Genomic DNA, 14,089 nt, shown 5'->3' with positions numbered 1-14,089 from the left:
TTTAAATGAGCCTTTAGGGCCGATACAGACGGAGTGCAACCCGACTGCTATTTGTATGGGAACTGTACGCCGACGTTGATGTTGCAGTCGGGTTGCAGTCCGTGCTGTACCGGCCCTTACTGTCGTTTTGCTTATTTTCCAAACTTCGATAATTTATTTTCGAGTTAAAAGTTAATTATTTCAACACATGAGAATTTAATGCCGCGTTTCGTACCTAATAAGCGAACGGACTTGAGATATTACGTTTTACTCACAGAAAAATGGAATAATTTAAAGTATATGGTTGCGCTCATATCGGTACACGGTAATAATACGAAGACTTGAATATTATTAAACTGTAACTTACTACTTCCCGTGATTCTTAAACTATGTAATATAATTGTAACCGCAACCTTTTTAGTTTATTTTTTTAGTAAATCATTACAAGTCTAATAGTTTCTTTATTTTATCTATCGAAAATAACCCTATCAAGTAAATGACAAATTAATCTGAATACTCTTATTATGGCAAGTCTAACCTTTTGGACGCAGGTCCAACGCCAAAGACTGATTAATCGGTCAAAGACCACAGAGCAACATCGACCTACGTGCATATACATAAAGTTCAATTTCAGTTTTCACATTTCGGTGACGTGGTGTCCGAGTGACAGCTTTTGTGTTTGACACGACGTCGAAAAGGTTAATGACATTAATTCAGTTGTAGTTTAAATAGCATTGTACGCCAGTAAATTCATCTGTTTTGCATATTATTATTTAAATAAAACTTGTGCGTTGTTTTATTTTTATTTTTTTATTGTCAATTCGTGAATACGTTTATGCTTCTACGTCTTTCCCTCGAACATCTGAATACAAGAGATGTCTTCATTGAGATTATGCTCCCGAAATTCTAAACAGTTACTTGCGCATTTCTACCTCGTACGCATTTTGCAAGCATTCGATCTATACTTGTGGCATCAATCGGCCGCATGTTTGTTGAAAAAAAGTCCACCAATGCGGGATATAGTCGCAAACGCAAATAAATCATAAATCATATCTCTTGTATTCAGACATCTAACCTGAACCCAACATCTTCCTTCTGTGTAACAACTAACCCTTTTTGTTCTCATTGCTTACTAATTTTTTGTTTCGCCCCTTCACGCACATCCTTCCCGCACACGCTTCACTTCATTGTCGAATGTAGTCTAAAAGCGTATGGGGTTGTGTCCGATAGATACACCTTCTGCCAGAAATGCTTCAACGACATCCAGGGTGACACCGTCACGCTCGGCGACGATCCCATGCAGACGCAAACGTGAGTATATTTATATTTTTTATCATATACCTTTGTATATTCACGATATTAGACTTTAGTTTCATGATAATAAGAGTCAGAGTGATCGCCTTTGTGAATTGAATTAACTGCTCAATGTTTATAAGTTATAAGAGACTGTCAAGTTTTTAATTTCGATCTAGACGATCTACATCCTTTATTTGAAGTTCCCTTCGTATTAACATAAGATCGAGGCACTATTTCACAAATGTGCTGCTGTTCGAAGAAGACTTGTTTCGTTAGAGATAAAAGATTAAATGTCATGTTTAGAAATCTGTATTTTTACCTTGACTTATTATAATAGAAGTAAAATTGTTTCGCCACAGTTCTAGCGAGTTCAAGCCGTAAACATCTCATGTTTTTTACGCGTCATGCAAAAATATGCAATGAAAATAAAAATAGGTAATACTAGTCCAACTCCTAACAACTTCAAAATATTCCAGAGCGATCAAAAAGGATCAGTTCAAAGAGATGAAGAACGACCACCTGGAGCAAGAGCCGTTCGTCGTCTGCATGGACTGCGGTCGGAAGCAGCACCAGATCTGCGTGCTGCACCACGACTCCATCTGGCCCCAGGGCTTCTGCTGTGATAACTGCCTCAAGAAGAAGGGGGCGAAGAGAAAAGATAACAAGTTCTGCGCTAAGAGGCTGCCCTCCTCCAAGCTCGGCCAGTATATAGAGACTAGAGTCAACAACTTCCTTAAGAAGAAAGAGGCCGGGTCGGGCGAGGTGCATATCAGGGTGGTTGCGTCGTCAGATAAGGTCAGTTCAAGTTGTGTAAGGCTGATTTCGCTAGAAATTTACCAAGAAGTTACATTGTTGGTCGATAAAATTGTTATGTATAGACAATGGGGGTAGTTTGGGGGTTAATGGGGATATTTCCTGAAACCTTGAAGGATTAGTCGGAAGTTCAGATCTGACTTATTATTTCTAGATGTTTTAAAGCAATTTTGTTGCGACTGTTGTAAATGGGAGGTAAAATTATATTCAGAATTAAAATAATAAATAAAATAAATAAAGAATTAGGTAGATTTTTAGATTTTACAAATCAGTGTCACTTTAAAATATGAATAACAAGTAAAACGGAGAAAATGGAGACAACTTTCACTCATAAAGAATTCGACGCCAAAGTAATCTTGTTAAATACACTCCCTTAAACTTCAGTTCACTCTTAATTCTGAACTTCGGTAGAGGTTACAGCTAACTTATGAAGCCGACTGTCTAGCTATCACGGCTGATGAGATACAGCCTGGTGACAGACAGACAGACGGACAGCGGAGTCTTAGTAATAGGGTCCCTTTTTTACCCTTTGGGTACGGAACCCTAAAAATGAACTCAAAATAGGCCTAAGGTTTCCTATATTACTTAATCAATAAACTTTTACAAATAATTGTAAATTATGCAATTATAAATTACTCGTTTAGTTGTGTACTACATGCAAATTAAGTAACAAAACATACAAAACAAAATATTAATTAACATTGTCTAGAAAACAAATTTGCCGAACTTTGGTCTTGAAAACGCTAAATTTCTGTTTATTAGCAGTATAAATGTGTGAATATTGTAATATTGTTGTGTTGTGCAGATGGTGGAAGTGAAGCCCGGCATGCGCTCGCGGTTCGTGGAGTCGGGCGAGCTGTGCGCCGAGTTCCCGTACCGCGCCAAGGCGTTGTTCGCGTTCGAGGAGGTCGACGGCGTCGACGTCTGTTTCTTTGGCATGCATGTCCAGGTAACTACTCTTAACCGTTAGGTGTATGTGCGTGCTTAGCACTTACTTTGCCTCACATGTGAATAAAATGAAAGTTTCTTATCAGTTTTTGAACAATCAAGAGTCTTTACCAGCTGGTGTGGTAAAAAATTAATAAATATTTGTTTATAGTCAGTTGATTCATATATATCCCTAAAACTTGCTTGGCTGAGATTAGAGCCATTCACTAAAATAAATTTGTTTACAGGAATACGGGAGCGAAAGTCCATCACCGAACACGAGGCGTGTTTACATAGCATATCTAGACTCGGTACACTTCTTCAACCCGCAGCAATACCGGACGGCGGTGTACCACGAGATACTATTAGGTTACCTAGACTACGCCAAGCAACTCGGCTACACCATGGCCCACATCTGGGCCTGCCCGCCCTCGGAGGGCGACGACTACATTTTCCACTGCCATCCGCCTGAGCAAAAAATACCCAAACCCAAAAGACTACAGGAGTGGTACAAGAAAATGTTAGACAAGGGTATTATAGAGAGGATAATTTTAGACTACAAGGATATTCTTAAGCAAGCGATGGAGGACAACATCTCGTCGGCGGCGGAACTGCCGTATTTCGAGGGGGACTTCTGGCCTAATGTGCTCGAGGAGTCCATCAAGGAGCTCGACCAGGAGGAGGAGGAGAAAAGAAAACAGGCTGAAGCCGCTGAGGCAGTGGTGAGTGGCTATACTGTCTGTAACACTTGACCAATGAGGTTAAATACTAAAAGCTGCTTGCGGAGACCGCCTCCTTCACTTATTGTTCCAAATAGGGTATTTGACTACTACTCAGTCAAATCAGTTTCTTTTTTCGAACTGTCAAAACGATTTTGATACTATGGAATTTATATAAAACACTAGCATGTGACGTCACAAGAAAATTTTAATAACACCAACCACTAACACGTTGCTCTACCTGTATTGCACTCCATAACAAGTCTACTAATTTCTAGATATTCCAGTCGTCGGAGGACACCGAGGCAGGTCCCGACGGCAAAAAGAAGGGCCAGAAGAAAGCCAAAAAGTCGAACAAGTCGAAAGCGGCGCAGAGGAAGAACAGCAAGAAACAGAGCGACCAGCAGCAGGGCAGCGACCTCAGTGCGAAGATATTCGCGACGATGGAGAAACACAAGGAGGTGTTCTTCGTCATTAGGCTACATTCCGCGCAGTCTGCTGCCAGCTTAGCGGTGAGTATCGTGTTTCATGTTCTTGTTACAGTGTCCCTATGCCAATGGATATGCTTTACAGATCACATGATAGGTGAAAATCAGTGTAGAACTTGTCCTTTTTTTGTTTATTTTAGATTTTTATTGTAATCAAAGTAAGCTGAGATACTAAAGTGATGTTTAAAGAATGGTGGTTGATTAGGGTACCTATTTCTGAATTAATTAAGCTGTCGTATTCGTTTCTACGTAAATTCAACTTTTTTGTATCCCCCAGCTAATCACAAAATTAGATTATTGTCGAAACATCAAAGTAGCTTAACAATTTTAAGGATTTCGACAATTTTCCTTAGGTAATGTAGTCGTATGTGACGTAGTACACACGTCATGTGGCATTTAAATAAAATTTAAATGCCACATGGCATAAAATAGAAGATACATTTGATTTAATATACATAGGATATCAGATTACATTCCAAATATGTGAGTTGTACTATAATAACGATCAATACCTATTGTAAATATACTGATAACGTTAAATGTCACACACGTGCAGGGACGTGTTATAACTAGTATAAAACCCCTGCATTTTCCTCAATAAAGGATCAGTATCTAACCAACTTCGTTGGATATTATTTACTCCATCTACGTCCCAGAATTGAACGTGTCGCGATAACTTATTTTAGAATTCAGCAAATAAGTCATAACGCTTGAATGTGATCGTCTATTTCCAGCCGATCGGGGACCCCGACCCCCTGGTGAACTGCGACCTGATGGACGGACGCGACGCCTTCCTCACCATGGCGCGCGACCGCCACTACGAGTTCTCCTCCACGCGACGAGCGCGCTTCTCCACGCTCTGCATGCTCTACGAGCTGCACAACCAGGGCCAGGACAAGTTCGTCTACACCTGCAACTCGTGCAAGTCCCACGTTGAGACGCGCTACCACTGCACCGTCTGCGACGACTTCGACCTCTGCGTGCCCTGCTACGAGAAGGAGGGCCACCCGCACCGCATGGAGAAGCTCGGCCTCGACATCGACGTGGGCTCCTCCCCCGGCGACATGAAGCAGGCCAACCCGCAGGAGGCGCGCAAGCTCTCCATCCAGCGCTGCATCCAGTCGCTGGTGCACGCGTGCCAGTGCCGCGACGCCAACTGCCGTCTGCCCTCGTGCCAGAAGATGAAGCGCGTCGTCGCGCACACCAAGATCTGCAAGCGGAAGACGAAGGGCGACTGCCCGATCTGCAAGCAGCTGATCGCGCTGTGCTGCTACCACGCGAAGCACTGCCAGGAGACCAAGTGCTCGGTGCCGTTCTGCTCGAGCATCAAGCAGAAGCTGAAGCAGCAGCAGGTGCAGCAGCGCGTGCAGCAGCAGCAGCTGCTACGGCGGCGCATGGCGGCCATGAACACGCGCGGCATGCCGCCGGCGGGCCCCAGTCCGCCGCCCGCGCCGCCGCTGGGCTCGCCGCCGCCCTCCAAGCCGCAGCCGCACGCGCTGCCCCACAACGTGCAGAAGGCGCTCCAGCAGGTACGCTGTCTGTCTCGCATACCACATACGGGTCCCCCCGGGTGGGGTCCACACAACCTTATTATATTATTTGTCCTAGACTCCTTTTTGAGATGAATTTGTCAATTCTGTATTCCCAATAGGAAATAAAGTGCTTAAACGTTAAAAAAAGATAATAATGTGATCCTGTTATTTCTCATTAGAAACATGAGCTTGCAGAAAAACATTACAGATTTGCAACAATAACGAACGCACAAATCTACCACGGAAAGTCCATCCAAACTAGGTAGACAGGTTATAGTAGTGAAATCCAATGTTTATACACGGTAGTCGTGCGTGCGTACTGCGACTACATTGTACTGTGCTTGTCAGGTGCAGGAAGAGGCGGCGCGGCAGCAGGCGCCGTCGTACGGCAAGCAGGCGGCCGTGGGCGCGCCGCGCGGCGCCGACTGGGCCGCGCGCTACCGCGCAGGCGCGCCGCCCCCCCTCCACCACCCCCTGCACCCGCGACACGTGCACCCCGCCGCGCTGCAGCAGCACCACCCCGTCGCGCTGCAGCAGCACCAGCTCCTCGCCTCGCTGCAGCACCACACGCCGTTGCAGGTACGTCACTCGCTACACGACAACCTACTCCAACCGGCCCTCGGGTTGACCACCGCAGAGACTACTCAATTTATAATATCAAATTATTACTGCTGAACGCCGGTAGTAAGAAAATGAGGAACACTCTGCCTGACCTCTCGCCTACACAAAATCTCCGCTGTCTCCCTCGCTTGGACACCAGCACTAAAGGTCCTTGCGACTCCTGTCGGACTTTCTTGTCTATTGTTCTATGTTTGAACACCAAAGGCACATCTTTTTTTATGTATTATACCGCCATAGTCCTGTTTGCAGCAGTGCCACCTCTTGAGCTGCTTCGTCAGGCCTGGTATCCATGTCCAAGGGTTTTTCTTGCTGTTACTGTTCTGTAGTGACTATAGTGACCATTTTATTTTATACTCGACCAGGATTGCACAACAAGGGACCCATTAAAAACGGATTATGGCCCTTTTTTTAAAAAACGCCTATGTTTGGCGATGGTTATTTTTTCGGTAAATTAAGATTTATCTTTTTAAAGCTCATTAATTGCGCTTTCAAATCATACCCATATTTACAGGGTACAATGCATAAAATAAGAGCTATATTTGCTTAAACGAATTTTTGGCGAGGTGCTATTTTTTGACGCCGAGTGACACTTCGTTACATTTTGTTTTTGATTCGACCCCTCCTATGGGTTTTCAAAGACGTTTCTCTCACTTTTCACCTCAATACACGTAACAACCAACATAAACCGGTATCCAACTAGCGGTTAAATGTTAATTTCGTATTTTTAATGAAATAGTCTAACCCGTTCGTATAAAAATACCGCAAATCGATGTACAGGTTAGGCGTTTGTCACACACATACTAGAGGCCAAAACAAAATTTTTGACCCGCAGTTCCTAAAAAAATTTCGCTGCGGTAAAACATATTTTTTTTTGTATGGAAAAAATTTTTTTTTTCCAAAACCTATCGAGTGTGGTATCATACGAAAGGGCTTTTTGAGGCGATTCTAAAAATATATCACATCATTACATTTCGGGCATTTTTTTTTAATTTAAACAAAAAGAATTTTCGAAACATACCAAGTTTGGGCTCCTCCAGACACGATATGGCTGATTTTTTTTTTGTACAATATACCGCAAATGATACATGATATCCTCATGCCTAACTCCAAGAAAGCAATTTTGAAAATAATATCATTAACAATTTTTTTTTGTTTCAATTTTACAAAGTGACACAGTTGTACTTCAATACCTATTTCACGAGACTTATGGAACTATACTGCAGATACAGTACATATTAATCATAAAATGATACGTAATATCCATATATCGAACGGGAAATACCTCTTTAACCCTTTAACTGCGCCTTTCATCAGTTGGTATAGTTTGTTTAGTTTTTGACACAAAATATCAAGATTGTATCCTTCAGATACGATATACCCTATCGATTTTTTTTTGTACAATATACCACAAATGATACGTAATATCTTATTATCTAACCCCAAGAAAACAATTTTAAAAATAATTTCATTTAGATTTTTTTTAAATTTCTCAATATTGTAATATTGAAAAATTATAAAAAATATTAAAAAAAAAATCTTAAAGAAATTATTTTCAAAATTGCTGTCTTGGGGTTAGATATCAAGATATTACGTATTATTTATGGTATATTGTACAAAAAAAAATCAGAAAGGTACATATATCGTATCTGAAGGTACAATCTTGATATTTTGTGTCAAAAACAAAACAAACTATACCAACCGATGAAAAGGCGCAGTTAAAGGGTTAAAGAGGTATTTCCCGTCGGATATATGGATATTACGTATCATTTTATGATTAATATGTACCGTATCTGCAGTACAGTTCCATAAGTCTAGTGAAATAGGTATTGAAGTAGAACTGTGTCACTTTGTAAAATTGAAAAATTAAAAAAAAATTGTTAACGATATTATTTTCAAAATTGCTTTCTTGGGGTTCGATATCAAGATATTACGTATCATTTGTGGTATATTGTACAAAAAAAAATCAGTAAGGTATATCGTAGCTGGAGGATACAACCTTGATATTTTGTGTCAATAACTAAACAAATTATGCCAACTGATGAAAAGGCGCAGTTAAAGGGTTAAAGAGGTATTTTCCGTTGGATATATGGATATTACGTATCATTTTATGATTAATATGTACCGTATCTGCAGTATAGTTCCATAAGTCTCGTGAAATAGGTATTGAAGTAGAACTGTCACTTTGTAAAATTGAAAAAAAAATAATTGCTAATGATATTATTTTCAAAATTGCTTTCTTGGGGTTAGACATGAGGATATCACGTATCATTTGTGGTATATTGTATAAAAAAAAAATCAGCCATATCGTGTCTGGAGGAGCCCAAACTGGGTATGTTTCGAAAATTCTTTTTGTTTAAATAAAAAAAATGCCCGAAATGTAATGATGTGATATATTTTTAGAATCGCCTCAAAAAGCCCTTTCGTATGATACCACACTCGATAGGTTTAGGTAAAAAAAATTTTTTTTTTCATACAAAAAAAATAATGTTTTACCACTCCCCCCGCAGCGAAATTTTTTTAGGAACTGCGGGTCAAAAAAAAATCGATAGGGTATATCGTATCTGAAGGATACAATCTTGATATTTTGTGTCAAAAACTAAACAAACTATACCAACTGATGAAAGGCGCAGTTAAAGGGTTAAAGAGGTATTTCCCGTTCGATATATGGATATTACGTATCATTTTATGATTAATATGTACTGTATCTGCAGTATAGTTCCATAAGTCTCGTGAAATAGGTATTGAAGTACAACTGTGTCACTTTGTAAAATTGAAAAAAAAATAATTGCTAATGATATTATTTTCAAAATTGCTTTCTTGGGGTTAGACATGAGGATATCACGTATCATTTGTGGTATATTGTATAAAAAAAAAATCAGCCATATCGTGTCTGGAGGAGCCCAAACTGGGTATGTTTCGAAAATTCTTTTTGTTTAAATAAAAAAAATGCCCGAAATGTAATGATGTGATATATTTTTAGAATCGCCTCAAAAAGCCCTTTCGTATGATACCACACTCGATAGGTTTAGGTAAAAAAAATTTTTTTTTTCATACAAAAAAAATAATGTTTTACCACTCCCCCCGCAGCGAAATTTTTTTAGGAACTGCGGGTCAAAAGTTTTGCTTTGGCCTCTAGTATGTGTGTGCCAAACGGCTAACCTGTACATCGATTTGCGGTATTCCTTTGAAATTGGGGTCGAGCGGCTTCCGCTAAAATAATTAACGAGTTTGATCGAGTGTTTTAGAATCTGTTTGTAAATTGAAGAAATGATATGAGCTTGAATATTTCCAGCAACAAACCCAACAGCAGCAGCAACAACAGGCGCAGCAGCAGCAAGTCCAGCAGCATCAAGTGCAGCAGCAGCAGCAAGTGCAGCAGCAGCAGCAACAGCAGCAGGCGGCGCAGCAGCAGGCGGCGGCGGCGGCGCGGGTGGGCGCCGTGGCGGCGGGCGCGGGCGCGGGCGTGGCGCCGGGGGGCGTGGCGCCGGGGGGCGCGGGCGCGGCGCCGGGGGGCGCGGCTCCGCAGATGCACCAGAAGGCGCTGCAGCAGCTCATGGCCACGCTGCGCTCGCCCACCAGCCACAACCAGCAGCAGGAGATCCTGCAGATACTCAAGTCCAACCCGCCGCTCATGGCCGCCTTCATCAAGCAGCGACAGGTCACTAACATTACACCCTTATTGACTATAATAACTTATAGATAGAAAGCGAAAGGTTTAAACGCCTGTGGGTGAGCGGAAACCGATGTCCAGGAGTCGTAGCACGGTACGCTTATCACCATGCCTGTCACGTTCTAACAAGTATGTGAGTGCGAAAGTGACGGACTTAGTGATAGGGGAAACCATGCTGCGCGGGCTGGATAGAGCGAAGTGGAAGGTTGTGTAATTGATTATTGACATGAGGGAAATGACCGGTACTGACATTTTATAGTGCGTTTGTTTTTAACTGATTTACTTGTTTGGGTCAAACTTAATAGGTGTTCTTTGATCATGTAAAATAAATGAAGACGAATGTAGGAATAAAGGTATAAGTAATCAAGGTTGGTGGTCCTAAAAGCGACCCACAACAACTAATGAAGATCAAAATTCCTCGGAGTCAGAATGTGAAGAATTGAATCGTCCTGTTTTCTCAAATTGATTTGAAAGGGACAACACTACAGTATTGCTACTATTTAATTTCTACAATTTCTTGTCTTGTCCCAGGGCTAAATACAAAGTTGTTGGGCTATACAGTAGATTTTGGCTATCATTAATCAGCACTAGCACAAACTAGACTACTATTAAAGTAACCTAATCTAACAGTTACCTGTTTTTAAATTCCAGAACGCCCAGAACCAGCAAGCGGCTGGCAACGTGGGCGGCGTGGGCAACGTGAGCGGCGTCGGCGTCGGCGTCGGCTCGCTCGGCGTCGGCGTCGGCGCGCAGCAGCCGCTGCAGCACATGATGCAGCAGCCGCGCATGCAGCCCATGCATCAGATGCTGCCCCAGCAAGGACAGGTAATATATTCATTTTTGTATTAGTGTTTTATACTAATTGGATCGTTGTCAATATGATGATATTGGCTACTTCTTCACCGAGCAACGGTTTCATGGTGCATCTATTCCATAAAATCCGCAATTCGCAGAAGAAAATGTATATATTGTAATTTTTGACATGTGTTTTTGACATTAAATATATTCAATCAATCTCATTCTCAACTTATTCGGAAAAATACTGCTACAATAGGGAATATTACGCGAAACTGCGCAGGGGACCTATTCGGCCCTAATCGTTTTTTGTCTGTGAAACGGAACGTACTTCCGCGCTTTGACGTTTGCGCTCCGTCTGCGTCTGACAGTTCAGACAATAGGGAGTATTACTGCAATGTTCTGCCACCAGAGTGCAGCACTAGCCCGTTTAGTAAACCATAAAGTAACATACATACTGTGCCTTTAACAGTTTTTTGACAAGTTTTCAGAGATAATAAAATATGACATTGATGCACCAAGGCGGTTTGTTTACAGAGAACCTACCGGGAAACGCGAATCCGAAATTTCGCTATCTGCCTCTTTATCGCTCGAATATGCAAGAGTGACAGAGATGTTAGATAACGAAATTTCGATTTTCTTATTTTGCGATATACCCTCAGATTGTGGTAGTGGCGCCCCCTGCACAGAGTTTCGTGTAATATTCTCTATGAAGCTGTATGACCTTTTGTACCACATGACAAGCAAGGCCTAATATGATTCATCAAATTGATTGAAATTAATATATATTTATAATGAAAATGACCATGCGAACTATTTAGATAGTAATTTCTTGGTTTTAATTTATAATGGATGATTATGATGATAATGATGAAATGTAATTTCTTTAGTCATGACATTTGAATAGACCTTCATGCTAGCTTGAAATCGTAAGAAAATAATAATAACAATTGCGTAATGCACGGCTTCTTGAAATTACAAATAGAATTCGATATCAGTAGTGTCTTTAACACATTCGCGGACACGAATGCTATAGCAGTCGCGTAGTTTTTAGGGTTCCGTACCCAAAGGGTAAAAACGGGACCCTATTACTAAGACTCCGCTGTCCGTCTGTCCGTCCGTCTGTCTGTCTGTCTGTCACCAGGCTGTATCTCATGAACCGTGATAGCTAGACAGTTGAAATTTTCACAGATGATGTATTTCTGTTGCCGCAATAACAACAAATACTAAAAACAGAATAATATATATATTTAAATGGGGCTCCCATACAACAAACGTTATTTTTTCCCGTAATGGTACGGAACCTTTCGTGCGCGAGTCCGACTCGCACTTGGCCGGTTTTTTATTTCCTTTAGCCTATGACAAATGACGTCACTAGGCGTCCGCGAACGTGTTGTTTTTTTTTTTTTTTTTTTTCTTTTCAAAAATGGGTGGCAAAGTCGACTTTGCCGGTTAAAAAATAGGTCGCGAAGTGCGTAGTTTATGGTCAGTCAAAAAGTTAAAAGCATTGCAGTCTTGATTTCGCGACAGCAATGTTGTATACAAATTCCATTATTTGTTGAGTTCCAAACTTTAAAAAAAGTTGAAATGGCCATATCAAATGAAGACATAGGTCCATTAAACAGCCAAACAGATTATCAGTACTTATTTATTATAATGTTGGTGCCGCGACTATTTAGCCCTCTCAAATAGGTTAGGTTGCATAGAGGTACAGTAATATAGAGAGGAAATGGCCCCTCCCCCATTTGACCGAACGAGGTAGGAGTAGCAGCGTAAGCTCTATTATTGTTTGTCCTTGTCATAGTCTCACTTTTCCTTTCTGCCTACTTCTAAAAAAGTCGAAGTTTTTATTTTGGCCCACCGTTTTCACGGTGGGTAACAATGAACCCGACCAAATTACGTAGATTGTTTTTGGTATGTTGTCAGCAAGGGCCCGACACTGATAGAGAAAGATAGTCTTATTGCGATTCCTATAAGAGGAAAGAGAATATAGTGCCATGCATCACCGACCGGGTGGCATCATAGGTAGGAGGCGATGGCGAAATACCGAAATTTATAAGAGAGAGAGAGAAAAAATCCTATGCTGCCCATATTTTATATTAATATTCTTTCTCTTACCCCCGGTCGCTCGGTGGTGCGTCTATAACTACTTGTATATACTATGTCTATGGTTGTCAGGAATATTTTTAATTTTGTTGCATTGCGTATGTTCTGTCCCTCAGGGGCGCACGCGTATAGCACATCTATGTATGCCAGGTCTGTGTTAAGTTGGCATATTTTCGGCAGAAAAATACATTTCTTTTTTTTTTTAAAGCAAAGCAAATCTTCATTTGTTGTAATCTTTTAGTTGTTTTTTCGTACCATTTTTGAGAAAAGCATTATATATGACTCGGTTGGAAGGCTAATTGCTCTGGCTTCGGATTCAATTAAAGGGAGTCCCAAGGTCGTCCGTTTAAATGAATGAATCCTCAGCCAGCAAACATTTGAAGAACCTGCATGAACGTTTCAGGTCGGCGGTCCCCCCGGAGGTGTCGGCGTCGGCGTCGGCTCGGTGGGGGGAGTGGGAGTGGGAGTGGGCGGCGTGGGGCCGGGGGGCATGGGCCCCGGCATGGCGCACGGCGCGGCGGGCTGGCTGCGCGCGGGTGTGGGGGTGGCGCCGGCGGGCGTGCGGCCGTACGGCGTGCGGCACGGCGCGCGCTACTTCGGCGCGGGCGCGCTGCCCCGCTCGCCGCCCGCCTCCTCCCCGCGGCCGGCGGGCGAGCTGCTGCTGCTGCGACAGTCGCCCGCGCCGCCGCCGCCGCACCCGCCGGACGACCAGCTGCCGCCGATGACGCCGCAGGACCAGCTGACCAAGTTCGTCGAACAGTTGTAGTGTACATAGTGCCGCGCCTTGTAAATATAGCCGGCGCCCAAAGCCCGACCCCGCCCTATTTATTTACGATGAAATTATCGTTAGCGACGACTAAATTAAGTATTATGAACGAATCGAGCGCTCAATGTACAAATTGTAAATATGAGAGGAGTACACGTGTCCGCTTCTAATTAATGTAAGTTGTTCGTAGTGTAGGTACATTATGATACTTATTCTGTTTATTGTAATTAAATCATTTTATAATATAATTATGTGATCATTATAAATTGTTGTTTCTCTTGCCCGTTTTCCCACACTTGCTGACTTCATAATAGGGGCCGGGCGCGTTGGAGGGTCTGTCATCTTGTGGCCTGAATCGGAAACATCAACTATACATT

The 14,089-nt window shown here is 42.1% G+C and overlaps 1 protein-coding gene across 1 annotated transcript in view; it reads left to right on the top strand.

The window, feature by feature from the left end:
• LOC134741326 (CREB-binding protein-like) overlaps window positions 1–13,858 on the top strand; it is a 31,229-nt gene extending 17,371 nt beyond the window's left edge. The window contains 10 exon segments of the mRNA XM_063674077.1: window positions 1,210–1,290; window positions 1,752–2,070; window positions 2,894–3,037; window positions 3,264–3,737; window positions 4,013–4,246; window positions 4,957–5,751; window positions 6,103–6,333; window positions 9,668–10,033; window positions 10,697–10,870; window positions 13,350–13,858. Of these exon segments, the coding sequence (XP_063530147.1) occupies window positions 1,210–1,290; window positions 1,752–2,070; window positions 2,894–3,037; window positions 3,264–3,737; window positions 4,013–4,246; window positions 4,957–5,751; window positions 6,103–6,333; window positions 9,668–10,033; window positions 10,697–10,870; window positions 13,350–13,712 (3,181 nt within the window). The 3' untranslated portion in view covers window positions 13,713–13,858.
• Window positions 13,859–14,089: the final 231 nt, after the last annotated feature.

The sequence above is a fragment of the Cydia strobilella genome, chromosome 5 (genome assembly GCF_947568885.1).
Source record: "Cydia strobilella chromosome 5, ilCydStro3.1, whole genome shotgun sequence".
Taxonomy (NCBI): domain Eukaryota; kingdom Metazoa; phylum Arthropoda; class Insecta; order Lepidoptera; family Tortricidae; genus Cydia; species Cydia strobilella.
This window is presented reverse-complemented; position numbering and strand designations above follow the sequence as displayed.